General features: G+C 33.8%; 8 protein-coding genes, 1 long non-coding RNA gene and 3 pseudogenes across 14 annotated transcripts in view; 11 read left to right on the forward strand and 1 right to left on the reverse strand.

Moving 5' to 3' along the window:
- The window catches only part of HSL1 (HAESA-like 1), a 3,743-nt gene extending 3,288 nt beyond the window's left edge, over window positions 1–455 (forward strand). Inside the window, exon 2 of the mRNA NM_102612.4 lies at window positions 1–455. This exon is cut by the window's left edge and continues 233 nt beyond it. Within this exon, the coding sequence (NP_174166.1) occupies window positions 1–171 (171 nt within the window). The 3' untranslated portion in view covers window positions 172–455.
- Window positions 456–3,079: 2,624 nt separating this feature from the next.
- Window positions 3,080–3,586, forward strand: AT1G28447 (annotated as a pseudogene). The gene has a single exon.
- Window positions 3,587–3,879: 293 nt separating this feature from the next.
- Window positions 3,880–4,581, forward strand: AGL58 (AGAMOUS-like 58). Its single transcript, NM_102613.2, has one exon. It carries the CDS (start codon window positions 3,966–3,968, stop codon window positions 4,521–4,523), a length of 558 nt encoding a protein of 185 aa, NP_174167.1. The 5' UTR covers window positions 3,880–3,965; the 3' UTR covers window positions 4,524–4,581.
- Window positions 4,582–5,229: 648 nt separating this feature from the next.
- AT1G28455 lies at window positions 5,230–5,700 on the forward strand (annotated as a pseudogene). The gene has a single exon.
- Window positions 5,701–6,229: 529 nt separating this feature from the next.
- On the forward strand, window positions 6,230–6,778 carry AGL59 (AGAMOUS-like 59; the record flags this gene model as incomplete). The annotated part of the gene is made up of 1 exon (NM_102614.1): window positions 6,230–6,778. The coding sequence occupies one exon, from the start codon at window positions 6,230–6,232 to the stop codon at window positions 6,776–6,778; it is 549 nt and encodes a 182-aa protein (NP_174168.1).
- A 742-nt stretch (window positions 6,779–7,520) lies between these two features.
- AT1G28465 lies at window positions 7,521–8,087 on the forward strand (annotated as a pseudogene; the record flags this gene model as incomplete). The annotated part of the gene is made up of 1 exon: window positions 7,521–8,087.
- A 2,036-nt stretch (window positions 8,088–10,123) lies between these two features.
- Window positions 10,124–12,258, forward strand: NAC010 (NAC domain containing protein 10). The gene is made up of 3 exons (NM_102615.3): window positions 10,124–10,459; window positions 10,550–10,742; window positions 11,317–12,258. Exons 1-3 carry the CDS (start codon window positions 10,259–10,261, stop codon window positions 11,865–11,867), a joined length of 945 nt encoding a protein of 314 aa, NP_564309.1. The 5' UTR covers window positions 10,124–10,258; the 3' UTR covers window positions 11,868–12,258.
- A 378-nt stretch (window positions 12,259–12,636) lies between these two features.
- Window positions 12,637–13,263, forward strand: AT1G06163. The gene has a single exon (NR_139031.1). It is a non-coding gene; the product is annotated as an other RNA (long non-coding RNA).
- Window positions 13,264–13,433: 170 nt separating this feature from the next.
- Window positions 13,434–14,256, reverse strand: GRX480 (Thioredoxin superfamily protein). Its single transcript, NM_102616.2, has one exon. The coding sequence runs from the start codon at window positions 14,045–14,047 to the stop codon at window positions 13,634–13,636; it is 414 nt and encodes a 137-aa protein (NP_174170.1). The 5' UTR covers window positions 14,048–14,256; the 3' UTR covers window positions 13,434–13,633.
- Window positions 14,257–15,855: 1,599 nt separating this feature from the next.
- SYP61 (syntaxin of plants 61) lies at window positions 15,856–18,047 on the forward strand. Of its 3 annotated transcripts, none has more exons than NM_102617.4 (8): window positions 15,856–16,025; window positions 16,407–16,486; window positions 16,567–16,680; window positions 16,869–16,982; window positions 17,079–17,266; window positions 17,412–17,502; window positions 17,588–17,653; window positions 17,732–18,047. In NM_102617.4, exons 2-8 carry the CDS (start codon window positions 16,433–16,435, stop codon window positions 17,840–17,842), a joined length of 738 nt encoding a protein of 245 aa, NP_564310.1. In that variant the 5' UTR covers window positions 15,856–16,025; window positions 16,407–16,432; the 3' UTR covers window positions 17,843–18,047. The 3 variants fall into 3 exon arrangements, with proteins under 3 accessions (NP_564310.1, NP_001031102.2, NP_001321010.1); NM_001036025.5 differs by having other exon boundaries at window positions 15,978–16,025; window positions 16,865–16,982; NM_001332815.1 differs by lacking the exons at window positions 15,856–16,025; window positions 16,407–16,486; window positions 16,567–16,680 and having other exon boundaries at window positions 16,751–16,982.
- Window positions 18,048–18,690: 643 nt separating this feature from the next.
- On the forward strand, window positions 18,691–20,479 carry AT1G28500 (hypothetical protein (DUF626); the record flags this gene model as incomplete). Its single annotated transcript, NM_102618.2, has 6 exons — window positions 18,691–18,777; window positions 19,020–19,163; window positions 19,335–19,536; window positions 19,626–19,759; window positions 19,846–19,932; window positions 20,024–20,479. The coding sequence occupies 6 exons, from the start codon at window positions 18,691–18,693 to the stop codon at window positions 20,348–20,350; spliced, it is 981 nt and encodes a 326-aa protein (NP_174172.1). The 3' UTR covers window positions 20,351–20,479.
- Window positions 20,480–23,816: 3,337 nt separating this feature from the next.
- Window positions 23,817–26,311, forward strand: AT1G28510 (Optic atrophy 3 protein (OPA3)). Its single transcript, NM_102619.4, has 4 exons — window positions 23,817–24,164; window positions 24,371–24,505; window positions 25,148–25,234; window positions 25,775–26,311. The coding sequence occupies exons 1-4, from the start codon at window positions 24,036–24,038 to the stop codon at window positions 25,937–25,939; spliced, it is 516 nt and encodes a 171-aa protein (NP_564311.1). The 5' UTR covers window positions 23,817–24,035; the 3' UTR covers window positions 25,940–26,311.
- The last annotated feature ends 1,369 nt before the right edge of the window (window positions 26,312–27,680 follow it).

Genomic DNA, 27,680 nt, shown 5'->3' on the forward strand with positions numbered 1-27,680 from the left:
TGCACGAGTCCGTTGCCCATTAACCGACCTTCCATGAGGCGTGTGGTTAAGATGTTGCAAGAAATTGGTGGTGGAGACGAAGATAGCCTACACAAGATAAGAGATGACAAGGATGGCAAGTTAACACCTTATTACAACGAAGACACCTCAGACCAAGGAAGTATAGCTTGAGACACAAATGGAGAAAGAAAAGTGTTTTGCCCAAAAAAGCTCTCTCAATTTTTGGTGCTTGAAGCTGTCAATTTAGGGCATTGAATCAAGATTCTCTCACCCCTTTTTAGGGTTTTGATCTAAAAGTGAGAATCAGAGATTGTCGAAATTTTTATAATATATATAAAGAAGTTTCTAATTCAGCGTTTCAGTTTCTCCACTGTATAAAGCTATTAGTAAACTCTGGTTTTGTAAGAGTTTTTATCTTTGGTAAATGCAAATGAAAAAGTTGCGATCTTTCTGGCGTTAACATGCATTTAAATAGTTTCCATATTTGGGTAAACAGATTCAAGGTTCGTGTAGGAACATGTCTATCTGAATCTTTTAAAGCATTAGGCTCTCTCTCTCTCTCTCGTTTTTAGTGAACTCTTGGAGGCTCGTGTACAGTTTGATGTCACTGTAGATTCACATGTCTCTTAAATTCTCAACTTTTTCAAACCAACTTTTCTATTATTATTTATAATTTCAGGTTGTGTTATTTCCTTTACTTACTCTCTCCGTACACGAGCATGAACATCAGACTTGGCACATGAAATGACTAATATCAACCTTCCTGCGAAAAGATCTCTAACTTTTAGTTACTTGTGTGAAGTCTAGTATCTATAATAAACAACGTATGTTTTTTTGACAGTCATTCTTTAAAACATGATATTCTTGGAGTTCGAGAACTATTTGTAAGAAAGATATAATTCCAAAAAGAGAAAAAGAATTAGTTAAGTCATGTAAATCGACCGGTAGTGATTAGGTAAACGTTTAACTTCCTAATTGCAATTAAGTAACGACATTAAAAACTAAAGAGATAACTTCTATTATTGTTGAGTATAAAACAAATCCAAAACAAAAACATTGACATCTCAACATTAGCTAAGCTTTATCATCTAACTAGAGAATTTTACATTAAGGTTACATAAATAGGGTGAGAATCTAAATATGAGCTGTTGGGTGAGGAAATTAAAAGTGGGTCCAATAAGCATTGAAGCCAGCCCACATTGTTATCATTCAATTCAAGGGACATAGACACCTCACCTTCATCTTTTGCCTTGTCTCTCTGTCTCTTTCACTCTCTAAATCATTTCTCAATTTTGTTTTCTTTGTTTTTGCATTTCCTTTTTGTTTATTTTTTTCAACTTGTTGCATGATGAGGTTTCATAGAGATTCCACATAACATGTTTGTATTTGCTAGAACAAGTACACTCTTTTTTTATTCTATTTTGATAGTTGTGTGAAGTTTCTTTTATATGTGATGCAACTTTGTTCTAGTAATTTTGGTATAGTAGTCTTGCTAGTGGTTGGTATGATATGAGTAAGATAGTTCGTGGGTAGCATAATTATTTATAAGAAACAAAGAATTATAATGGAAAGCATAGTAGGGACTAAGGGACCAAAGTTCAATAGATAAGGTCAGGATTGCGAAATGATCATGTACATCATTAATACATATGAGAGTAATTGAGTGTTATTGTGACCCACACCACACGGTACACACTCACACCTTAGGGGTCATATGGCTTTTAAATGGGCCTATCGGACCCACATTGTTTTCCACATTTTTGAATAAGTCTTACATATCGACTCTACTCTCTCTATTCTCAAATTTGTCAAAGGCCCATTAAAAAAACTAGGAAAGACAAAAGACGATTTTGGTATATGTTTTTTTATATTTTTTTGTAAAGATAATATATGTTGTAAACAAATAACTTGCCAAGCTTCTAAAGAACTTGTAAAATGTTTGAAAACTTACTAAAAACCTTTCTGAAAAACCTTTGTAACGAATATGACACATTTGATAAGGAAGTAGGAACAAAAGTTTGGACTTAAGAGTGGGCCTGTGGGAGCAGACTATTGTTACATCTAATATATGTTTGGTAAATTCTGAATATTGCTCGCTGTTTTCTTAAGTTTCTTTAAAGCCCCCAAATAACAATAAAAACTTACTACTTACTTAAACCAAACTGCTTTCATTTTATTTTCTTCTAAAAAACTAGGAAAAAAAGAAAATTAGATATACTTCTTTTGTAATCAAGAAGTGCTCCAAGTTTTTACCATAAAACTAATTCCTTCGTGACTAAAGCCAAAAAAAAAAAAATGACATTAGAATGCCAAAATTATTTAATAAACCTAAAATGTGGCATCATTTTGACTAGAATAGAGTAATTTAGTGCATTTTGCATTTGAAGAAAATTGATTTCTGTCCTAAACCTGCATAACAACTCCTATGTAAGTGAAAACTACTAGACTACTACCATTTAGTTATTGAAAAACTATCAGAACTATAAATATATATATGCAATTTAACATGCTAGGGCATAACTTTGGTGAAACCATTTTGACTTTTCTAGGAGTTACAGTAATAGCATAATACATATACTCTATTATGTAAATTTTGATAATAGGATCCTTGTTAATTATATCTACGGGAAAACAGCCAGTTCTCCTATGAAGTGTGCTTAAAAGTACACTAACTTAAATAAAAATTACATTTCATACACGAACAATTCAAATATGACAAAACAATTAAATTGGCAAAGAGTGTTACATTTCCGTTAACATATGCTTACTAGGATGCAGCGTTTACAATTTAAGATGCCACTTCATTTAAATTCTAAAACAAAAATTATGGATAAAATCTTATTTAGAAAGAACTGAGCATATGACCTTTATGGATATTTTGCACACTCACTACCAATTTAGATTGGACAACTTCTTTGTCAATTAATTACATACACAAACGTGTAAATATATAGTCTCCTTTAATTTTGCCATAGTTTTTACTGAATATCGATGTGTAATTATTTCATATATGTTCCTTGTATCATCTCTAATTAAGAAAGTAGAATGAATCTTTTTTGTATATATGTACTAGGATCTAATTTAGAAATGTTTTGAGAAGTGGGAGTTGAAGATGCTTCTTATACAAAAGGTACAAGTTAAGAAGCTAGGGATTTATTGTCCCTGCTGAGTGGGTGCTATGTTCTTCTGGCCTAGAGACTCATGCTCACTTATTCTTTGACTGTGCTTATTCTGCCACTCTTTGGGAAGGGTTTGCTTCAAGGATTTGGCCTTCTCCTCCATCTGGTCTTCTCTCGATTTCTTCTTGGATTTTGCAGGTAAGGACTTCTTCTAACCCCAAGATCATGACTATTGCCAAGCTCATCTTGCAAGCGGCCTGCTATCTCATCTAGCGGGAGCGTAATGTCCGGATCTTCAACAACATAACCTCACCGACATCTGTTACTCAAGCTTCCCTGGACCGCTCTTTAAGGGATCGGTTTCTCTCCCTCTTCTTCTACCTCTCCTTCTCTTCTTCTTACTTATTTTGGTTGTATTAGTTTTTCTTTCTAGCAATTTTTTTTTCTAGTAAGTTTCGCTTTCGTAAAAAAAAACAGAAAATTGGTATAAAGTTAACCTTCTACCAAAAAAAAAAAGGTACAAGTTCAGAATATCATACATTCATTATTACCATAAAATCTCTTCTAGTCAAAGTCTCTACATCCGGAATTAAGAGTTGTTATTAATCGACCATAACTATGCGGATAACAAATATTAACAACCTTCCAAACATTAATCTAAGAATTGACTAATTTTTATGCAATTTAATTTACCACCATTTTTCCATCTATATAAACCCTATCTTGCACCCAACCAAAAAAAAAATATTCCTTGGCTAAAGCCAAATACATCAATCACATACTTAGCTTAAATTTCTCTCTTTTTTTTTTATAACCAATAAACTCATAATTTTGTTTTTCTCCAAAATGAATCCCAAGAAAACCAAAGGAAAACAAAAGATTAACATCAAGAAAATTGAAAAAGACGAAGACAGATCGGTCACATTGTCTAAGCGTCTAAATGCTATCTACACTATGATCATTGAGCTTTCCATTCTCTGTGGTGTTGAAGTTGCGTTTATCGGGTATTCTTGCTCTGGAAAACCATACACATTCGGCAGTCCGTCCTTCCAAGCCGTGGTGGAGCGGTTTCTCAACGGCGAGGCCTCGTCGTCTTCTTCATCATCGTTGCAACGATCGGTCAAGAATGCTCACAAGCAAGCGAAGATTCAAGAGCTTTGCAAAAGATACAATAGATTGGTGGAGGAGTTAAAGGTGGACGAAGTCAAAGTCAAGAAGGCAGCTGCATTGGCGGAGACGAGGGCCGTGAATAAGGATGCGTGGTGGAAAGCAGATCCAAATGACGTGAAGGATCACGAAAAGGCGAAGAAGATGATGGAGAAGTATCAAGAGCTCAAAGAGAAACTGCGTGAGGAAGTTGCTTTAAGGATCAAGAGAGGACATGATGAGAATAATAACAAATGATCTGTAATCAAGATTTTAATTAGTAGATCACTTGTGATCATCACTAGTTAATTATGAGTGTTAAGAATTATGTTTTTTATTTGTCTTTTTTATACATTATGAATTGTTATTGTTTTCTACAACATCCAGTAATGGGTTAAAAAAACTGAAATATTTTGTTTTAATAGATATCACCTTTGAGTTTAACAAAATCTTATTAAAACAGAAAGAAAAAAAGTATTGTGTAGTAGTATGATGCTCTTTAATTTTTATTTTATTTTACCAAAGAGAAGTCATGAAAGATTTTGTAACATATTAAACTGTGAAAAATGCTGCTACAAGGAGACTTTGTTAAATTGGCAAAGAGTGTTACATTTCCGTTAACATATGCTTACTAGGATGCAGCGTTTACAATTTAAGATGCCACTTCATTTAAATTCTAAAACAAAAATTATGGATAAAATCTTATTTAGAAAGAACTGAGCATATGACCTTTATGCATATTTTGCACACTCACTACCAATTTAGATTGGACAACTTCTTTGTCAATTAATTACATACACAAACGTGTAAATATATAGTCTCCTTTAATTTTGCCATAGTTTTTACTGAATATCGATGTGTAATTATTTCATATATGTTCCTTGTATCATCTCTAATTAAGAAAGTAGAATGAATCTTTTTTGTATATATGTACTAGGATCTAATTTAGAAATGTTTTGAGAAGTGGGAGTTGAAGATGCTTCTTATACAAAAGGTACAAGTTAAGAAGCTGGGGAGTTAATGTCCCTGTTGAGTGGGTGCTCTGTTCTTCTGGCCTAGAGACTCATGCTCACTTATTCTTTGACTGTGCTTATTCTGCCACTCTTTGGGAAGGGTTTGCTTCAAGGATTTGGCCTTCTCCTCCATCTGGTCTTCTCTCGATTTCTTCTTGGATTTTGCAGGCAAGGACTTCTTCTAACCCCAAGATCACGACTATTGTCAAGCTCATCTTGCAAGCGGCCTGCTATCTCATCTAGCGAGAGCGTAATGCCCGGATCTTCAACAACATCAACTCACCACCGTCTGTTACTCAAGCTTCCCTGGACCGCTCTTTAAGGGATCGACTTCTCTCCTTCCATGCCTCTTCTTCTACCTCTCCTTCTCTTCTTCTTACTTATTTTGGATGTATTAGTTTTCCTTTGTAGTAGCTTTATTTTTAATACGTTTCGCTTCTCTACAGAAAAAAACAGAAAATTGGTATAAATAAACCTTTTACGCAAAAAAAAAAAATATAAGTTCAGAATATCATACATTCATTATTAACATAAAATCTCTTCTAGTCAAAGTCTCTACATCCGGAATTAAGAGTTATTATCAATCGACCATAACTATGCGGATAACAAATATTAACAACCTTCCAAACATTAATCTAATATCATACATTCATTATTACCATAAAATCTCTTCTAGTCAAAGTCTCTACATCCGGAATTAAGAGTTTTTATTAATCGACCATAACTATGCGGATTACAAATATTACCAACCTTCCAAACATTAATTTAAGAATTGACTTTTTTAATGAAATTTAAATTACTACCATTTTTCCATCTATATAAACCTTATCTTGCACCCAACAAAAAAAACATATTCCTTGGCTAAAGCCAAAAACAACAATCACATACTTAGTTTAAATTTCTCTTTTTTTTTTTATAACCAATAAACTCATAATTGTTTTTTTCTCCAAAATGAATCCCAAGAAAACCAAAGGAAAACAAAAGATTAACATCAAGAAAATTGAAAAAGATGAAGGCAGATCGGTCACATTCTCTAAGCGTCTAAATGGTATCTACACTAAAATCAGTGAGCTTTCTATTCTCTGTGGTGTTGAAGTTGCGTTTATCGGGTATTCTTGCTCTGGAAAACCATACACTTTTGGCAGTCCATCCTTCCAAGCCGTGGCGGAGCGGTTTCTCAACGGCGATGCCTCGTCGTCTTCTTCATCATCATTGGTCATGAATGCTCACAAGCAAGCGAAGATTCAAGAGCTTTGCAAAAAATACAATAGATTGGTGGAGGAGTTAAAGGTGGACGAAGTCAAAGTCAAGAAGGCAGCTGCATTGGCGGAGACGAGGGTCGTGAATAAGGATGTGTGGTGGAAAGTGGATCCAAATGACGTGAAGGATCACGAAAAGGCGAAGAAGATGATGGAGAAGTATCAAGAGCTCTATGATAAACTGTGTGAGCAAGCTGCTTCAAGGATCAAGAGAGGACATGATGAGAATAATAACAAATGATTCATAATCAAGATTTTAATTAGTAGATCATTTGTGATCATCACTAGTTAATTATGAGTGTTAAGAATTATGTTTTTTTTCTTCTGTTGTTTTTATACATTATGAATTGTTATTGTTTTCTACAACATCCAGTAATGGGTTAAAGAAACCGAAATATTTTGTTTTAATAAATATCACCTTTGAGGTTAACGAAATCTTATCAAAACAGAAAGAAAAAAGTATTGTGTAGTAGTATAATACTCTTCAATGTTATTTTATTTTATCAAAGAGAAGTTATGAAAGATTTTGTAACATAACAAGGAGACTTTGTTATTAAATAAGCACATATGCTTTTGGCCCATATAGGTTTAGTTGTTTTGTAAATTTTTAGCATGTCTTCTGATTTTCAGATTTTGTTTAGGAAAGGAATAAAGTCCTCCAAAGATTGTTCATCAACTTTAGCCGATTAGATTGGTATGTCTTGGTTTGGTCTTGTGGAGATAGTAGTCTCATAGTAGTCGTCTAAACCAAAGCTCTAGTCTTGAAAGCTTATCTTTCCCATCTTCACGTTGTTCATTCACTTCATGGGAGATTCGAATTACATTCTTTTAAGAGGATATTAGTTTACGCTCTAATCGTACTATATTCATGGATTAAGAAAACATCTACAATCTCCAACATATTTTAAACAGAGGACCAATGCAGACAAGGAAACCTTCAAGGTCTCAAAAAAAAGTCAAGAAAATTTGAATTCGTGCCAACTAATAAAACGGACATACCTTTGATTTTAGGTGTCCGACCAGGTCGCACTTATTTGAGTGATGGATATAGTTTGATTAGAATAAAATCTAGTAACTATTTTGTTAAGTCAGGGTATTGGGTTGCGCAAGAACTTTCTCGCCCTACTTGTGACTACCCTTTTCAGGGACCAGGAATCACTCCCTTTTTGGCACAAGTATGGAAGTTAAAAACCACAAGAAAGCTTAAGCATTTTGTGGTAATGTTTATCAGGGTACTTGGCAACAAACCATACACTATTCTACCGACACATCGGTAAGGAAAAGCATTGTCCTAGATGTGGTGCTCAGGAGGAGACAGTTAATCACCTCTTTTTTGAATGCCCACCAGTGCTTCAAACTTGGGCTCTTTCACCAATTCCATCACTGCCTTCCTCCTTTTCTGATTAGTCCTTATTCTCCAATTTGGATTTTCTTTCTCGAAAGTGAAAGGAATGATGAATGGTAAAGAAATTGGACACCTTTTCCCATGGATACTATGGTATGTATAGAAGGCTCAAAATAGCTTTATACAGTAGAAACTCTATAAATTAGTAATGTTGGGATCATGAAATTTTATTAATTTATAATGATATTAATTTATCCTATAAATTAATATTTATTAACTTATACGATAAGTTAATAAATATTAATTTATAGAAATATTTACATAAAATACAATATTATATTCTTTTTAAAATGTTTCTTAATTTAAGTTTTTATATGTTTTGTTGTTTGCATATATAATTATGTTAGTTTTAGTTTTTTTTTTACTTCTTTAATTTATTTTTCAGCAAGATATTGTGTCTATATATCTACGCCATTAACGTCAATGTAAACGTAAACATGAAGCTTAATCCAATTTCTCTTTACTCAAATCTTAGCAATGCTTTCTCAAAAAGATTTTACAAAATCAACTATGACGGATCAAATACGCAAATAGTTAATTATATGAGTATAACAAAGATCATACCAGTTGTATTTTAAAAAGAGTTGTAATTGTAGCTTGAATAAAAATTTCATATAAAAATTAGTCTTAAAATATATACTTAAGATCTATGATTATTAATTTATAATATTATTGGATTTTGAAATTTTGAATTTTTTTTCATTTTTTATTTATTTATTTTACATTAGGTTTCTTCCCTCTTGTAACAATATTTGTGCTGATTGTCTAGCTAAAAAGGTAAGAGCATGAGGGTCTCTTTTCTCCCATGTAAACACATCTGCTTAGGATTGTCTTTCTTTAGAAGAAAAATTCCGTCCGATAACTTAGTAAAATGGTGTTCGACTAAAAAGAAAAAAAAAACATTTAAAACAAGAAAGTCAAATAATTATTTGATATAAAATTTTAATGACATATTTATAATTAAAATATAATTTAACAGAAATATAGTTATATACTAGATAAAAAAACATATTTCTTTGAAAATTAAAACAGATGAAATATATGAAATTAATCATTTCTAAAAAGCTTTCTAAGTAAGCTGTTTCGTTCCTTTACATCTGTCTTTTTCATTTACTTTTTGGGTTGAGATTATTAGTTTCTTGTTCATGAAGCTTCGCATCTCCATCGAGGATCATGTGTACGGACCCGAGTGCTTACCCAAATAAACCGAATTACCATAGCATTTACAAAAAAAACATTTGGAGAGTTGGTTGTACCATTCTAATTATATATAGTTCGTCTTTTAATATTGTGGTTAGCTAAGAAAATTCAATATTAGGTCTACTTTAAGACACAGATTGAGAAAAAATATATATAAGTTAATAACTTTTGGTGAAGAATCTGTTGTCAACGAGCCAAAATATGAGAATTTTTGGGTATAGGTTACTTGCTTAACACGAGAGTTTGTTCTGTGCGTGAAGATATGGTCTTATTGCTTCACCAAGTTGGTCCAACATATATATATGATCTAACATTTATCTATGAGATCTCTTTATCTATTGTATATTTCGTAAATGAATCCTACTATACATACATGAAATATTGATAGTCGGGCATAACTTAACGTTTTCCATTGCATAATTCATCACACGATCTTTTTCTTGGATTTTTTTTATATATATAAAATATAATCTGTTAAAGGATCAATCAAGATCATGTTATGGCATATGATATATTGAATAGAAAATAAATAAAACTGGCAAAACTTTAAATAGTTTGGAAAAGAAAATGAGTTTGAATAACGACACTCCATCTCTCGTCACCTTTCTTGATTTTGAAGAGATTAGTTTTCTCTATTTTTTTTCGTTTTTTCTTTTATAAACTCCATATCCTGATTTAGTTTAATGATCTCTTGAAGGGGTTTTCCTAAGTGTGGTTGGATACCATTAGTTAAACATTTTCACACAACTCTAGCTATAACACATTCAATATTTCAACTGTGAATACTAGAAAAAGGTTAAAATGGTTCAAATTAAAATAGTCATAATCAAAATGTTGAAAAATGCATTTAAAAGTTATTTGTTGCAAACGTATGTACATACACCATTCATAAACTTGACGTCCACGCAACCTCCCAAAAATATTATTTTATTACACCATTTTAATTTAATATACTATAATTAAATTTTAGTTCCAAAACTTAACATTCACTTGCCCCTCTTTCTATATCACCTCCTCATCTTTAGCTCCCTCTCTCTCGTTTTATCTTTTGATAGTTCTGATTGTAATTAGATTTTGGTAGGTCACTTGTATAGAGAGATCAGTAAAATAAGAAGGATGAGTTGGTGTGATGGTTCAGATGATAACTACGATCTTAATCTTGAAAGAGTATCGAACACTGATCATCCATCGGTTCAACTCAAAGACCAATCTCAATCATGTGTAACGAGCCGTCCAGATTCCAAGATTAGCGCTGAAACTCCCATCACGACTTGTCCTTCTTGCGGACACAAGCTCCATCATCACCAAGACGACCAGGTTACATATGTTAACCATTAATTCACCTAAATGTTCTTTAGTTATCAATATGATTACTTTAGATTTTGACATAAAATGAGATCTGATAAGGTTGGTAGCATCAAAGATTTACCAAGCTTACCGGCAGGAGTCAAATTCGATCCGTCGGATAAAGAGATCCTTATGCATTTGGAGGCGAAGGTATCATCCGATAAGCGAAAACTTCATCCGTTGATTGATGAATTTATACCTACGCTTGAAGGAGAGAATGGAATTTGTTATACGCATCCTGAGAAACTTCCTGGTATGTAACCCTCTCTTTTTTTTTTTTTTTTTTTGTATTATCAATACAGAGCTAAGTATAAATTACAGAAAAATAAATGAATACTATTGACGATATTTCTTTCTCAATTAGCACCATGAAAACAAGGAGAATTATCCAAAAATGACTATTTTGGTTATCGCGATTTCATTTCATTTAAAATTTACATCTTCTTCTTTTCTTGGGGTCAAAAGTAAGTAACGCATGTTTTTGCATACGGAGTCTACACAAACACTCTTGGCTTTACCATTTTATATTAGAGTTTTCGGTTTAAATTTTTTTTTGTAGAGGCATAGATATTTTGGTTAGTTATAAAATAAAAAATCTTGCTAGATTTGATATATAATATGTGTTCAGAAGATTTGTTCAGAAGTGTAATGGTTGGTTTTATCCCAAAAACAAATGATCACATATTCACATGCATATAGTAAAGTTTTGTGAAATAAAATTGTCTCTACAATTTGGTGTAAGATTATAAAAGTGAAATCATCAAATCCGATGTGATTGATGATCAGATCAACATATGCTTAACTTAAGTACATCTTGTCCCAAGTAGGAGTAAGCAAGGACGGGCAAGTACGGCACTTCTTCCACCGGCCATCAAAGGCTTATACGACCGGAACACGAAAACGAAGAAAAGTGAGCACAGATGAGGAAGGCCATGAAACAAGGTGGCACAAAACAGGCAAGACTCGACCTGTTTTGTCTCAATCAGGAGAAACCGGTTTCAAGAAGATCCTAGTGCTCTACACCAACTATGGTCGCCAGAAGAAGCCTGAGAAGACGAATTGGGTGATGCATCAGTATCATTTAGGTAGCAGCGAGGACGAAAAAGACGGTGAACCAGTCCTCTCTAAAGTCTTCTACCAAACACAGCCTAGGCAATGCGGTTCGATGGAACCTAAACCGAAAAATCTCGTAAACCTAAACCGGTTTAGTTATGAAAATATTCAGGCCGGTTTCGGGTATGAGCATGGTGGTAAAAGTGAAGAGACGACGCAGGTGATTCGAGAGTTGGTAGTTCGTGAAGGCGATGGGTCATGTTCGTTTCTTAGTTTTACTTGTGATGCAAGTAAGGGTAAAGAAAGCTTCATGAAGAATCAATAGAACATAACATATATAATATATATAAATGGAGGTGCTTTGTTGGAGTAAAGATGAGGAAAAGAATGAGAGAGCACATATTCTTTGTGTGTAGGTGTTGGGTAACTATCATAGTAATCTACCTCAAAGCTTTTGGGAGATTTTAGGTTTTAACCTTTTTTATTATTAAATTGGGGGCGTAACTTTAACCTCGAGACATGACTGATATTTGTTTATATTTCTATTCTTCTAGATAAAATATGTCAAAACAATACTGTAATAGCTCGTCTTTCAATTATTGTAACAAATATTTCAAGTAATAATGAAATTAAAAATGGATAAAATAGGACTTTGGAAACCGGAACTCTTGGTTTAGTACTTTTTTTGTTAGTAACGCATGTATATGGATTTAAATCCGATTTGCTGAGTATGCAGATAATCGATAGTGACTTATTTTCTGTATAAAAATTTTGTTCTCTAAAATCTTAGAAAAAAAATTAGCTAGCTAATTAAGATTCCTACACGTTCAAATTTTTATTGTGTAAACAGCCTTAATAATAATTTCCGTCCTACATTATTATAATGTTTGTTTAGTGTAAACAACCTTAGTCAAATTTTTATTTCAAGTTGAGTTCTAAAATTTTGTTGATTTTTTCTCTTGAATTTGGAAATTAACCTTAATTTCATTTTATTTTCACGATTGATCTTTAGCATTTGCTTATACCAAGAAGAACAAAAGACCCAATAAATGTGGAGCAGTGATGAATTTGGGCGTGGCAAAACCAATTCTCACGTGAACAGTGAGATTAATCGTGTGCTGTATAGAAGATATGAAAGGCCCTTAGTAAGGATTCTGTAGTCATTTCCAATTGTTGTTTCGAACCGTGTTTCGTTCTTCCGGTGTTTTGGAGGAGCTAGTAAGACCATAGGGTCGATTAGCGTTATTGTGTATCGTTGATATCTTGTTTTGTGCTAGCTGACCGCGGGAAATGCGCTTGTTAGAGTGAACTACCACTATCGTATACTCGGGTTTTTGTAGTTCCGTTCTGATAAAGCTCATGGTTAAGTTCGAAGAACCGCTTGCATGTGACTTGGGTGGTGTCTGTAATTGAGGGTTCTATGCTCTTTGCCGTTTATGGCTCGGGCCAGCAGTAAAATGCTTCCAGCTCTAAAGGTTAACGTTTCATTGGTCTCCACTTTTTGCCGCGCCGTCTCCACTTTGTGCATCATAGTGGAAACATACCAATTGGAGTGATATCTTCCATCCCTCCCACATTTTTCACCTCAATCTAAAGGATCTCTCATATTTTGGCATTTGTGAATATTCAAATCTGATAAACTACCACGTACCCCAAACAAGAGCATTAAGGTCACATTTAAATCACTATCACCTAACAGTCTAACACAGTAATAAATTCTTTCCGTTTCACAAAAGGTTGATAAATCTTTTAAACAAACAGATCCATTAATTTCTATCTCACTTAGAAGAGTAGATGCCTAAAACGAATGATACAATGAGTACCATCAAAACATGAATACCATAAAAAAAAAAATGAATCTATATAAAATCTGATGACAAAAAAAAACGAGTACTATCAAAACAGAGCACAATGAATGCTATAAAATTATTGGGTACAATCTCTAGCAAATTTCAACTTGAGACTTTTCTTTTATTTATTTCTTTATATACATATATATGAAACGATTCAATTATAAACCGTAAACAACAATTACCAATCAAGATTCTTAATTAAAAGAAAAAAAAATAATTTTAAATTATTAATTTACAATCACAACCACAGAGCCCCAACTTCCTTAAGAATTGGAACTAACTCACCGGAGATATGAGTAGCCATAACCCTATCTAACCCTCCAAACAACCTCCCTCCTACATAAACCGCCGGTAACTTCACCGTACCTCCGCCGCCTTGAACTCCAATATTCTCCAACTCACTCAAAACTTCATCTTCCCTCTCCTCATCAATCTCAAGGACCGCCGGATTCACTCCAAGTCCAAGAAGCAGCCTCCTCACCACATGACACATGCAACATCCTCTCCGTCCAATCACAATCACCGCGTTCTCCTCCACCACCATCCGAACTCTCTCGCCGTTTCCCTGCGTTTTAAGCGATAGCGGCCGCAGAGATTCCCCGACGGTTGTCGTCATGTTATAATTTCTTGCACAAGAAATCGTTCCTTGCATTTTCAAGTATGTTTTTAAAGATAGATACCAATTAGGAAAGGAAGGTTTTGTTATATATACATGAAGAAAGAGAGATCAGAGAGGAAAGTCTAGCGTCAACGATGGTTACGTAAGGATGTGCGTCACAGGAAGCTATGGGTGATGGTGCTGTTTACGTCACTGGATTGGAGTGGACTTAGTCATAGGACCGTGTCGTTATATCGTATCACATGTTTCACGCTGACTTTTTGGATCCCACTTTATTCTTTTAATAAATCTGCACGTTTTAATTTTGGTTCCTCTCTACTTTACATAATATTTTACTGCTTTTTTCATATCAATAAAAAATAGGAGAATTCTCAGAATTTATTACTATTATATTTGGGTTGTTTCGAAACTTTCGATAGATGGTTGTATACTTAGAAATATTCGCATGTGACGACCACATAGTGGATGCTTGCTTCTTTCGATCTCGACCATCAAAACGGAATCACCAGACTATATACAACAATTTTGGTAATCTAATACTAAAATTGTAGAAAACACAATTTTGTTTTGGGATTGCTAAATAAATACACTAGAGATGCTAGAGAGACCTAGCCTAAACTTTCGATATTTTCCGTTTTATCATTCAAGTAATTAATATAACATTTAGGTGTAAAGGTTAATAATATATATGACATTATATTCTTAGTGATCAAAAATCTAAACATAAACTTTTAGGAAAAAGACATATACTACTTTCCAAATTAATGTAACACGATCATGTCATATAGTAATGACCATGTTTGGATGAAAGTGGTAATTATGAGACGTGATTAAGTACTCTTGTTGAATCCTTCTTTTAAACCAATACTAAGAATAAGTTTGACATTATTGTCATATTATTTGTACTCGGACTTTCCGAGTAGTAGTGGAGCCTTATTAACTAATAATAATAATACGCATGACAGGAAAAAACTGAGAAGGTCATTTAGAAAGAACCATCGTCGAAGGATGGACGGTGGAAAAGTCGGTAGACGTCAGCACCAAGCCACCAACTAATTTGGTTTGTTTTAATGGAATCATGACGTCTTTCTTCTTTAAAACTCATGTCACCCATTTCTTCCTAAATTTGGACTATTATATGATTATGGGAATTGCATTTCTTTATTAAAGTCACGTGTCATCCTTTAACTTTATAAGTTCTTCAGGTTCCAAACTCCAAAGCCTTTCCAATTTTATCGTTCCACCAAATCCTGAAATGAAAGTTCAACATCCATCATGGTCCCAAAACGTTAAAAATATTTTAAAAAATAGAGTGTGGGGGATTTAAAAATTCATGACCGCTAGTAAAATATACAAATTTTCAACAAAACAAATTGCATGACCGCTTTGTTGGAGATATTATATTTACAGTTGCCTAACGTGAGAAGTTTGCATAACAAAACTAATCACAAACTCACAATATATACCATTCTTCTGTGCACCGGAAATCTATAACACTTAAAATCTTAAATGTGTAAACCCTAAAATTTTACCATACAATTTTTGAATTGAGAAAACAATTATTTGTTTTTGGTTTCTAGGATTAGTAAACAATCATTTATAGTAGCATCGGATTTTTCATGGACTATGAATCTTCTCAATAGACAGACTTAGGTCACGCTTTAACCAACAAAAACTCAGCAAGAGTGGTTTCTTTCTTCTATAACAAATGCCAAATATGCGTTTCAATATAACCATTTTCTATAACAGTTAATAATCAAAATTTTGTAACGTAGAAAATGGTCTTTATTAATACTGTCGTAGATTTGTAATAACTTATTGGGCTCTGTGGTCTCTTATTGGGCTTTATAAGATTCTCCAGTAGCCCAAAAATAAACTTTCAGCGAATCTCAAAGCCAACCGCAGGTGATGCGTTTTGCTATGTAAGAGAGACGAATCTCACGCCGGAATCTCTTTTACTTCACCGTCGTTTGTTCTCCGTCGCGTCACCTTTCGATTAATTCCTTCACAGGTAAGGAAGCTTCTTCAATTTTCCTCTTACATCAATTCTCCTTTCGCATTGATCCTTGTCGTTATCGTCTCTAAACGCAAGCTTTTTCTCCAATGTTTGTGTCGATCTTAAAGCACATAGATTGATAAAGCCGTTCCGGTTCTATTGAATAAAATTCTAACCCTAGATTAGCCAGGATTTAATCGGAATTTCTCTGGATCTAATAGTTTTGTCGAGTTTGATCATTGTGACTTAGGAACTCTAATTTTGCAATCGTAGAATTTGCGCATCTCCAGAACAATCCCTGCCAATGAGATGAAATTTCAAAATTCTGTTTCTGTAACTAACTTTGCATAAGAACTTGTTTCTATAGCTTAATCAGCTGTGTTATTTGGTGTATAGGGTAGCAAAATTTTGTTGATTTCGGGATGTCTTCAGCTCAAGATCCATTCTACATTGTTAAAGAAGAGATTCAGGATTCTGTAAGTTGTTCAGAAATTGCCAGAGATGTTTTTTTGTTTAGATTTTGAAGTACAGTGATTGATGGATGATGCTTTGTTAGATTGATAAGTTGCAATCTACATTCCACAAATGGGAGCGTATCTCTCCCGACATGGGTGATCAAGCACATGTGGCGAAGGAGCTTGTTGCTACTTGTGGAAGCATTGAGTGGCAGGTACTCGTATTTAGTCACGGTTCTATTAATCTCGTCTTTATATATAATTTAGCTGGTGTGGAATAGGATTTGTGTTTGTAAATGGATCTTGTAGGAATGTATTGGCCCTTATTTACATGATTAGAAATTCCAATTGAATATATTCGAGTCCTTTCATGGCTATTGAAGCTGTTTTTACTGATAGGAAGGTAGATGAGCTGGAAAAAGCGATTACTGTTGCAGCAAAAGATCCTTCATGGTATGGCATTGATGAAGCTGAGCTTGAAAAACGGAGGAGATGGACTAGTAATGCTAGGACACAGGTATGTTCTCTAAGTTTGTTATGAATACTGCTTTACATAGTGGCATAAATTTGTTGTTAGTTGACTTGTGCAAGACGATTACGATTTTTTTTATAGGTGCGGAATGTGAAGTCTGGTGTTTTAGCTGGAAAGGTTAGTTCTGGAGCAGGTCATGCAAGTGAAGTGCGTAGAGAACTAATGAGAATGCCAAACTCGGGTGAAGCAAGTAGATATGATCAGTATGGAGGGAGAGACGATGATGGTTTTGTACAGTCAGAATCAGATAGGCAAATGCTGTTGATAAAGTAAAGCTCTCTCTGTGTGTTCTACATTGTTTTGCAGTCTTTTCTTTGCTTCTGAGTTTATAACGATTTTAGACTGAAGATTGTAGCATAGTGTTGTTCAAAAACAGAGTAGTGCCATAACTTAACATCATTTTTTTCACTTCAGGCAACAAGACGAAGAATTGGATGAGCTTAGTAAAAGTGTACAGAGAATTGGAGGAGTGGGGCTCACTATACACGACGAACTCGTTGCACAGGTTAGTAATATGGGAAGATGATTTAACAGTAGGACGTATCAGTAGAGATCAGAAACATCAAGTTTTTGTTATTGTGTGTGTTCAGGAGAGAATAATAGATGAATTGGATACGGAGATGGACAGCACAAAGAACCGTCTTGAATTTGTTCAGGTAAACCCCTTAAAGGTCTTGTTGCTGGTTTGATTGCAGAAAGTAAAAACTGAAAGAATGAAAATGGTATTGTGACAGAAAAAAGTGGGAATGGTAATGAAGAAAGCTGGAGCAAAAGGTCAAATGATGATGATATGTTTCTTGCTCGTCTTGTTCATCATCCTATTCGTTCTTGTCTTCTTGACCTAAAGAACAGAGCCGCGGGATCTTATAGATGGGAGTTTAATGTCTTACATTATCATGTTTGTGGTGAAACAAATGGAATATTTACATAAGGTTGTCTGTTTTTTCTTCTCCTATCCAATCCCACATATAATTTTGAACTTTGGCTGTGTGATCTCTAGAGAACCTGAAATTAAATACTTTCATAGCTTGATCCCATGGCTAAGTTCCTTAAACAATACAAATCAGTCTCATCAAAAGTAAGCCGTCAAAAACTTCCCTATAGAATACACCTTTATTATGCCTTCTTTAAGTTTCCGCAATGTCTCCTTTGCTTCTTCAGTTCTGTAACGAAAAAAAAATTCCGAAAGCAGACTCCATAAGAAACATCTAAAGACAACAAAATGACTCCAAAAATAAAGAACCGGCAAAAATCTAACAATTTGTGGCAACAAACCCGGCTACTGCTCAAAAGACCACCCTTAATAGTTCATAATTGAAGGCAAATGCTTCAACTGATCGATCATCAACGAATCCAAAGGACTCACTCACTATAAGCATGATCTCCGGAAGAATCATTGCCGGATATAATTAGTTGAATAACTGATTTATTGTTGAATCTTTCTGATACTATCGTTAAACTCTTATGACAACGCTTTTTTTTTTTTTTTGTGTGCAAAATGACAACGCTTTAGATTGTAAAATGAATAATGAGTCATTGTATCATTAATAAGAAGAGATTTGGGCTGATAAGGCCCAACGTAAGCCCATAAAAGAATCCGTCGGCTGGGATATAAGGGCTGGATCGATTTCAATCGATTTCAAAAAAGAAAAAAACGCACAGGTCAGATACACACAAGGAGGCGCAGGAGAATATGTCGACGGAGGATGCTCTGTGTTTTACGGGGGAGGAATATGCCCGTCATGTGAGGGAGTACTGGCGTGGAGTGGCGGAATCCGATGTAATTCTTTTATCTTCTTCTTCTTGTTTAGAGAATTTCCATGATTGTGATACATGTTGAACTGACATAATTATTAAACCCTAACCCTGATCCTAGTTCTTATTTCTTAATAGCTTGTAGAAACTCGATAGGTTCTAGTGTTGTTTATGGGATTGCTAACTGAATATTTTATTGCATTAGGGTTTCTCTCGCTTTTAGAGATTGCTAACTGATTTTTTACATTGCTGATGTATCTTAATTAGGGTTTTGATTCCGAGGATATTCGAAGTCCAGTAGTGCTTACTGGACTGTTTCACTACGACTGTCAATCTGGTCGTCGTTATCCTGACCCTCTCTTGGTCAAGCGATATGCTTTGTTGGGGCTTCATCGTTTCAATATTTTGCAGGTAATTATATTTTAAAACTATATATATAGTCTCCTCTCTCTCTCTCTCTCTCTCTCTCTCTCTCTCTCTCTCTCTCTCTCTCTCTCTCTCTCTCTCTCTCTCTCTCTCTCTTGGTGCTTCATAAACATGTCCTGTACCACATCCAATTAATTTTCTCTTTTCATCTGTTAGGGGACAAGTTTCGAGCTCGATGCCCTACAGAAATTCAACAAGACAATGAACCTTACGTCTTCGTACTACATTACTTTGCTTGCAAACGAGCCAGGAGCTATTCCTTTGCAGAAAACCTTTCAGGTTCGAGTTGATGAACGAAAATATGACACTTTGGATTTGACAGTCGCTATTGCTAGGCTTAAAAAAGATCAAAATGAAGGTGACTTGTGCTGCATTGTTCATTTTTATATTAATACAAGTCAAGAGTATAAAATCAAATCTCACTTGCTGATTAATAATGTTTCATAGCGGCGGAGACCACCAAGGAGCCCTTCGTACCTCACTTTTGTTGTAGCGCAGTGTCAGATGGTGTCTTCCAAGGTCCATTGCCTGATTGGCCCTCAGATGATGCTTTGCGTCATGATAGAAACCGATTTTACGAGGTAAGATTATTATTACTAAGACACATCATCCGTTTTGTTTTGCTCGTCATCATTTAAGTAGTGATAAGTTTTTCTTGCTTTTGCAGCTAGAGAAATCAGAGTGGCAAGCCACTGATTGGATTTCTCTTTATTTGGAACTTTTGATTTTAGCAACTGATAGAGGAATGTTTGGTGTAAGTTTATTTTTTGTCTTTTTTCTTTTGCATAATGACATACCATGACTTTTGGTAATAACTATTAACACCAAAACTGCTGTTGGTGCAGGTAGCGCAGACTGGTCTGCCTCAGGTTCAGATTCTGAAAGTGGTGATTGAAACTGAGGAAGAAAATGAGAAGCCCCTGGATAAGAGACTCAATGCCAGAAGGGCACATGTCTATATAACTTTTACGGGCTTGCCCAAGTCCCCACGTCTTGTTGAGATTGGTGAGCATGTTGAACGCAAAGCTATCATTAGAAGAGTCATCGATGATTCAGGATACTTGACTCTCCTTGGTAAGTTTTGGAGTGGTAAAGATACCGAGCAGCGTTCTAAGACTCGCCAGAGTGAAGAAAAAGTCGAGAGTTCTCAAAAACGATCTCGCTTATGCTAGGTGTTTAGCCATGTCTGTGTCAGCGTAATGACAAGATCCATTTGAAGATGTTGATCAGATAATAAGCTTAAGCTATCTTGTGCTATTTGAACTGTTTAGGCGAATTTGTTAGAGGAATTAACAATAGTAAAATATCAGTAGAGATCAGAAACATCAAGAACAGAGCCGCGGGATCTTATAGATGGGAGTTTAATGTCTTACATTATCATGTTTGTGTTAGAATACAAAAGGAATATTTACATAAGGTTGTCTGTTTTTTCTTCTCATATCCAATCCCACATCTAATTTTGAACTGTGCATGTGTGATCTCAAAACAAGATAAACTCATAAAAACTCTTTCAACCTTTTGAGTTTTGACTCACAAAGTGAAGTTAATTTGAACAGCATAAAGTTCGTCAAATCGGTGATACATTATAAACTTGTTGCTAGATCCTAGTATGATTAGTTCATTTATTAATTTATTTTCTCCAAAGCCATTTAGTAAACAACTATTTTGAGATGAATTTACATGGAAAGAAATAGGTCATATTGAATATTTGGTACGATTTTAATTCTTTCATTTCATTATGAGGGGACAAATGATTTTTTCATTAAGAATAATATATTAAATTGACTTGCTAATTATGTTTGCTCATATCATCTGCGTTCCATGATGATTTCTACTATGCAGTAGAATTGAATAGTTGCATAAAATCCAAAAAGTAAGGTACAACAATCAATTGAATTAGTTGATAAACAATTGACGGTTTGAGCGGAGGTGGGAAGATCTTTCTTTAATTCTTTAGTGTGACTGTTTGATGCAATAAAAAAAGAGACATGAATGGATTTATTTTGTTTTGTATGTGAATGAATGAAATTGTGTGTGTAGGAACAAACTCTCTCATCAACCTTTTATTTGCAAAAGCAAAACATATCTACACTAAAATGAGCATTCATGGAGACGTGAATTAAGTGTTATATTAATGGTCATTACCGAAAAGATCAGAGCCGGCTCAAACTTTTTGAAGACCTTGTGCTGATTTATAAAAATTGGCTTTAGTTAATACTGTTTTTAATTACAGAGACTAGATTTTAACCCGCGGTATACCGCGGAAACAATTTATTTTTTAAATTAATATATATAAAAGTTTGTAAATTGTATCTATTTATAAAATGTTTTTATTGTATAGTTTACAATTTTTATTAAGTAACGTCCTGCCAAACCCGTCTCGCCAACCCGTCCTCTAAAAAAGACTCATTTATTTTATTAATGTTGATCTTATTTATGATATGTTTATAAATTATTGTCTAAATATTTTGTAATTTTGTAGTAATTAAATGCTATCAAATATCTATACGGTTTGATGATTATAATCATGCAGAAAAAATATCAAAAATGATAATTTTGTAGTAATTAAATGATATTAAATATTTTAGAAATTTTATTTTAGTAATTAATAGTGTAGTTAAGGTAGAGAGATTTTGGAAAGATTGTTAAATGTCAAATATTTAATTAGAATATTTTCTTTCTAATTATCAAAAACAATTATTAAATGTCAATGGCAGCCGCTGTAAATAAATCTCAACTCTAGGATTTATTTCACAAAGTGGCTGCAAAAATGTATATATAGATTTTTGGACCTAAAATCTTAAGTAAAATTGGAATAAAATTGATGACTCTGTGCTTTAGCTCCTCTGGCACCCCCTAGAGCCGGCACTGGATATTTGTTTGTTGCTTTGACTAAATCAATTAAAAGTTTCAAAACAAATACGAGCTAAAAAGATAAACTACTCCATTAAGCATCCAGCCCATTACTCAAACTCAAATCAGAACCTAACCTAGTTGAGTATGGATATGCTTTCTTTCTTTACAACATTTTGGTCTCAAGTCTTTGAGCCTAGACACAAACATTTCTCCATGTTTTCAATATGAGACTTTTTTCCATGTGTTCAATGTATGTTTTTTCAAACAAATCAACTTTGGACATTCATTTCTCATTCAAATGAACTTTAATTTGAAAAATTACTAGAAAAAGTAGTTCAACATAACTTGTCAAAATAAATTCTAGCATTGGAGTACAAATGGTTGTCTCAAAATAAGAAGTTGAAAGAGTGGAAATGATCATTCATCTTTTTTTTTTTTTTTTTTTGTCATTTAACATGAACAAGTTAGAAAACTCATTCAATCTATTCAACCAAATTGTTTTTTAAAAATAAATAAATTATACAGAAAATTTGGTCAACCTTTTTATCTACTATTTCGCAGATATTTTTTTCTTCTAATTATTCATGTATATATCGAAGATCAAAAATATCATATTCCCTAATTTGTTGTCATAGTTTCTTGCTAAGTCTTTTTTGTCGTCAACGTATGCGCCTCCAAATCTTGCTCTCATTTGTGAATTTCTTAGAAGTAAAAGTTTACTCAAATCAATTTTAATTAGAAATTCTTGATTCTTGTTTTTTTTGTACATTTTTTGAAAATATATATCTTATTTGTTGTTGTTTTTAAGACATCAATGCACCATGCATAAAACCCCCAATAAGTCTGATTCACTTAATCTCATTTCACAAGATTGGAAGAAAATATTCAACAATATGAATACATAACGAGAAATGTGTTCATTTGCTTGTGGATGTACCAAAACTTCGAGAAGCACGCTAAATTAATCTAGAAGGTCCCTTTATTTAAATCTTATATATAAATAAGCATTTGTTATAAGTTCATCATCAATTATGTCAAGACTCACTATGACTACAGAGTGATATCCTACGAAAATAGGGTTAGGAATCCGTGATTCGGCGAGATTATAGTAAATAAATTTTCCTTGTTCACCCATTCATTAGTAATGAAGTATGTCGGCTTCTATCAGATGTAACTCTTGCAAAACTTTTTCTATTGTGTTGATTCTTCGGACATGTTTTAGAATTCTTTTCTTCATGAAAGGATCCTCAGCGCATCCAGACTTGTGATCTCTGCAATCAAACACCCTAACCAATTCTCTGGGAATTCCATATGTTTTGGTATGGAGTAAAGCCTTTTCGATCGTTAATCCATAACAGTGATGCATGTTCTTAGTTTCTGCACATTTTTGAAGCTCTTCTAAATCACTAGGAGGGTAGATACCAAGTGCATAGTGGCGGATAAAACTTTTTTTTTCAAATTGTGCAATGCTAGTTTGTTGGGATGTTTCTTCATTTTCAATGGTGCTCGATGCTCTCGGTCACTTTGACTTTTGTTTAGGTGTTATCTTTTTCTCGTATCCTTTTGCTCTCTCTTTCACTTGTTCCATTTCTTTTTGATTAAACTCATAATATTTGTTGCTCTTTGTTTGTTACATGTAATAATCTATTCTATATATCTAAGAAAAATACTTACAAAAAGAACATTATTATCACATATGCACAGAAACCGCCAAAATTGGGTCTTTTAAATTAGATTAAAGAAATTGAACTTGACAAAGAAGAACAAACAAAATAGAGGGGTCTATTCCACAAATAAAATAAAGTTGTAAAAAGACGACCCAAACAAAACGACTCAACTTCTCTCTTTCTTCTTCCTCTTCACCAATCGGATCCACGAAAAATTCGATAAACCTCGATTGATCCCAAATTCCCAATGGAGGTTTCTGTTCTCACCTAATTTAGCTCCATATCCCTCGCAGTCCGATTCAAGTGAGATTCTTCTAAGTTTTTTGGAAGAATAATGGTGTTGCCGTTGATGAAACTGGGCACACTCGCCGTCAAAACCATAAGTAAACCATTGGCTAGTCAGCTCAAGCACCAAGCTAAGGTTCATCCCAAGTTTCGTCAATCTATCATCAACTTCGCTCAGGTAAATTGGGATCCTCTCTGATTCTAAACTCGCTTTTGAGATTCGTTGCGCCTATAATATGTCTTGCGTTTTCGATTCTGCTGAGTTTTTGGAACTTCCGGAATATAGGTTTTGTTACAGAAAAAGGCGTGGTTAGGTTAATAGTTGAGATTTTTGCTAGTTTTGTGATCTTGAAATTTGATGTGTTGTTGGATTTATGTGACCAGAGGAATCATCGAATCACTACGCAAATGCAAAGAAGGATATATGGTCATGCCACTGATGTAGAGATTCGTCCCTTAGATGAGGAAAAGGCTGTTCAAGCTGCTGTTGACCTCATTGGAGAGATCTTTCTCTTTGGGGTAACACTCTTTACTCAACATTCTTTAGGCAGTGAATTCTATTGTTTTAGATGAATTTGGAACTACCTTCATTTACTCGTTCTAGCTTATCAATGGTTAGTTGCATTCTCACCAATTGGTGATAAATGGATTAATGTGGCCTTGAGAAAGACCTGTTTAAGATGTTTAGGAGAAGCAAAACATGCAGAGAAAGAAAACTAAACAGCTCTTTTCATGGAATGATTTGGTTCTACTCAATCATAGCTTCTGATGCTATCCAATCAGACTCTAGTGTTGTTTCAGCTATTTGTTGGTGTATTTTGTTGAGTTACTATCCAAAATACTAGGCTTTGGAGTAAAATACTAAGCTCATATGAGTTAGACCTAGGATTGGAGATATAACTGTTGAGTTTTTGTATACAAAATACTAAAATTTAAGGGAAATGTACCATATGATTGATTATTTCTTGCTCTTGTTTGTCTGATAGCACAACCTATGCTAATAAATTAAGATTTCTAGTTTCTTCCGTATTTCCCATATCAATTTAGTGGATATCTTGCATGGTGTCAAAGTCAGATAAATTAAAAAAAATAGCTGGTCTGAGTGTCATTCTTGTATACAATTCTAAATTGTTCTGTAGAACTAATAGATTATATGTGCAGGTCGGTGGAGCTGTTGTTGTTTTTGAGGTGCAGAGAAGTTCGCGGTCAGAAGCAAGAAAAGAGGAAGCACGTAAGCAAGAACTAGAGGTACACAGAATACTCTTGGAAGATAATTTGTTGCCTCATTAAGTGTAGACTCCCATGTGCTGTTCAGGATTTAGCATTGTTACATACTGACACTGTTAGTTAATAGAGAGTGGGTTGCATATAAATTCATGAAATTAGCAGATATCATGCTCAGGAAGAACTTAATATAAACTCGCTTAGATAAATGGTTTTAAGGAAATGGTGGTAGTGTTTTCAGATTCCCAACTCAAGACTTCCTAAAAGTTGCAGCCTGTAGAATTGGTTCTCATTCCTTGAAGTCGTGAGATATCCGTCTTATTTAAAGGAGCTTTATAAATATGGTTACTTCTTGCGCCATAGATGGAAAACAATTATCAACATATTCAATGTATGCTCACATTAACTTGAAATCTGCAGTAACAACTAAATAAGAAAGCATTTCATTAGTTAAGAACCGAGCAAACTTGTGTGCTTGTTCTAACGAGATAGACTACTCAGAAATATCATGTTGAGGTTTGATTATTGATTAGGTTGAGATTTGTGAATCTCATGGTTTTACAGGAGTTGAGAATAAAAGATGAAGAACTAGAAAAGCAAGTGGCAGATCTCAAGAGCAAGCTAGAGGAGCTTGAACAACTTGCTAAGGCACGAGGACTGAGCGGTATTTTCCAGTTAAAACCACAGCCTGGTACTACCGCTAGTGGGAAACCAGACAAATCCAGTTGAATCATCATCATCATCATCTTATTCAATCTAGAAGATTCAAACCAAAGTTAACAATACGGTAATGATTCTTTTTCACAAGAGTTGAGGAGTTTCTGATTCTCTCCTCTATATACATGTACCATCCATCATCAAAAACAATCTGCTTTTAAATTATCAAATTAGGTGACAAATAAAAAAAGTTTTGATGTTGAGGTTTTGTCTTTTCAACATTTGTTGCTTAGATTTGGTCTTTTGAGACCAATGGCTCGATTTTAGGTAATGTTGGATAATGACGAATTCATTATGAAAGAGACATTGAGATGTACCAAATTACTTCTTTCTCCAGATTACAAAATGTACATCATATTTATCCATGATCTAATAAGGTCAAAACTATAGCGACAACTAGTTTGGTTTTGTGGTAAAAGGCGATCAACTCTTACAAAAGAATAATGTCTTTATCACAAAACGATTTCATTTTAAATTGGAGACGAAAGGAACCTATGGGTATGTCGTTAGGTTTATTCCACCAAGAGTCTGAATACTAGAATGAGAGAAAAAAGTTAGTAAAGAAAAAAGTGAGAATAGCTGTTGGAGGTAGAGAAAGGGAATATATTATAGGGGGAACAATCATTTGGGCAAATGCTTAGAAATTCCATAAAAGCATATCATGTTTTCTCATAACGACGATCAAAAAGGAAAAAGACAACACATCGATTTATAAAAACGCATGCTACTTATGATGAGCTAGTAGAAGTTTATGTTGTGTGATATAATCTTAGGAGATTGTGGTAATCAAAATGGGCTAACTCCTTCAGCTAAAGTAATTTATGAATTAGCTTAGTACACTTCGTTTATAATAACTCGAATTTAAATCATACAAAGAGTTAAATGATTTTATCTTACTATTTAATATTAAAAAAGTGATACATTTACCAGACGTTATAGTTAAAACAAAATCTAAATAAAATAGTTTTGGAATTCTAAATTTACACCAATGCACAACAATAAATTATATTGATCTAAAATCATGGAATGATCATAGTCTAAATTTATCCCATTTGAGAGATTTAAGAATAAAAAATTTACACACATTAGTAATAAGTAGTTAAGTATATTTATTCGGGACAAATTTTCGAATTTACCAGACGGTTAAATCGTTATGGTGATGTTCTTCGAAGCATACAATTTTCGTAGATAATTTAACCTCGAGAGTGTAACAATTTGATAAACATCATTTTGTTCGTTTTTTCCAACATGGGATACATGCTTTCTTCTACCATTAAAGTATGGGCTCGACGTTAAGCATCATCTAGTTGAGCCACTCTTATCCCTAGCTTATTTTGAATTTGAGTTGGATGTTTTGTCACATATGATATAGAAATCTATTATGGTGACATTGAATTCACCTTGGAGACCTTAAAGAAAAGAAAAAGAAGGAAAAAAACTTCTCCACTGTCACTAATTTGGTCCGGATCAAAGATAAAGTGTAGTGGTGGACCGATCTATATTCCAACCAGGGATATATAAGATGTAAGGTGCATACTCAAAGAAAATATTGTCAATAATTGGCTGTTTAACTGTGATTAATATATAATCGTACTCAGTCAAGAATTGGTTGTTTAAAATTAGTGGAGATATTATTTCTTATAACCTAGTTAAAAGTTGAATTTGAATATTTTTTTAGAGTTCATACGACGAACATTATGTATTTGAAATGAGAATAATAAGCAATAATAGATAAAGAACGATAGAATATGAC

Source organism: Arabidopsis thaliana (genome assembly GCF_000001735.4).
Source record: "Arabidopsis thaliana chromosome 1 sequence".
In the NCBI taxonomy this organism is placed as follows: Eukaryota; Viridiplantae; Streptophyta; class Magnoliopsida; order Brassicales; family Brassicaceae; genus Arabidopsis; species Arabidopsis thaliana.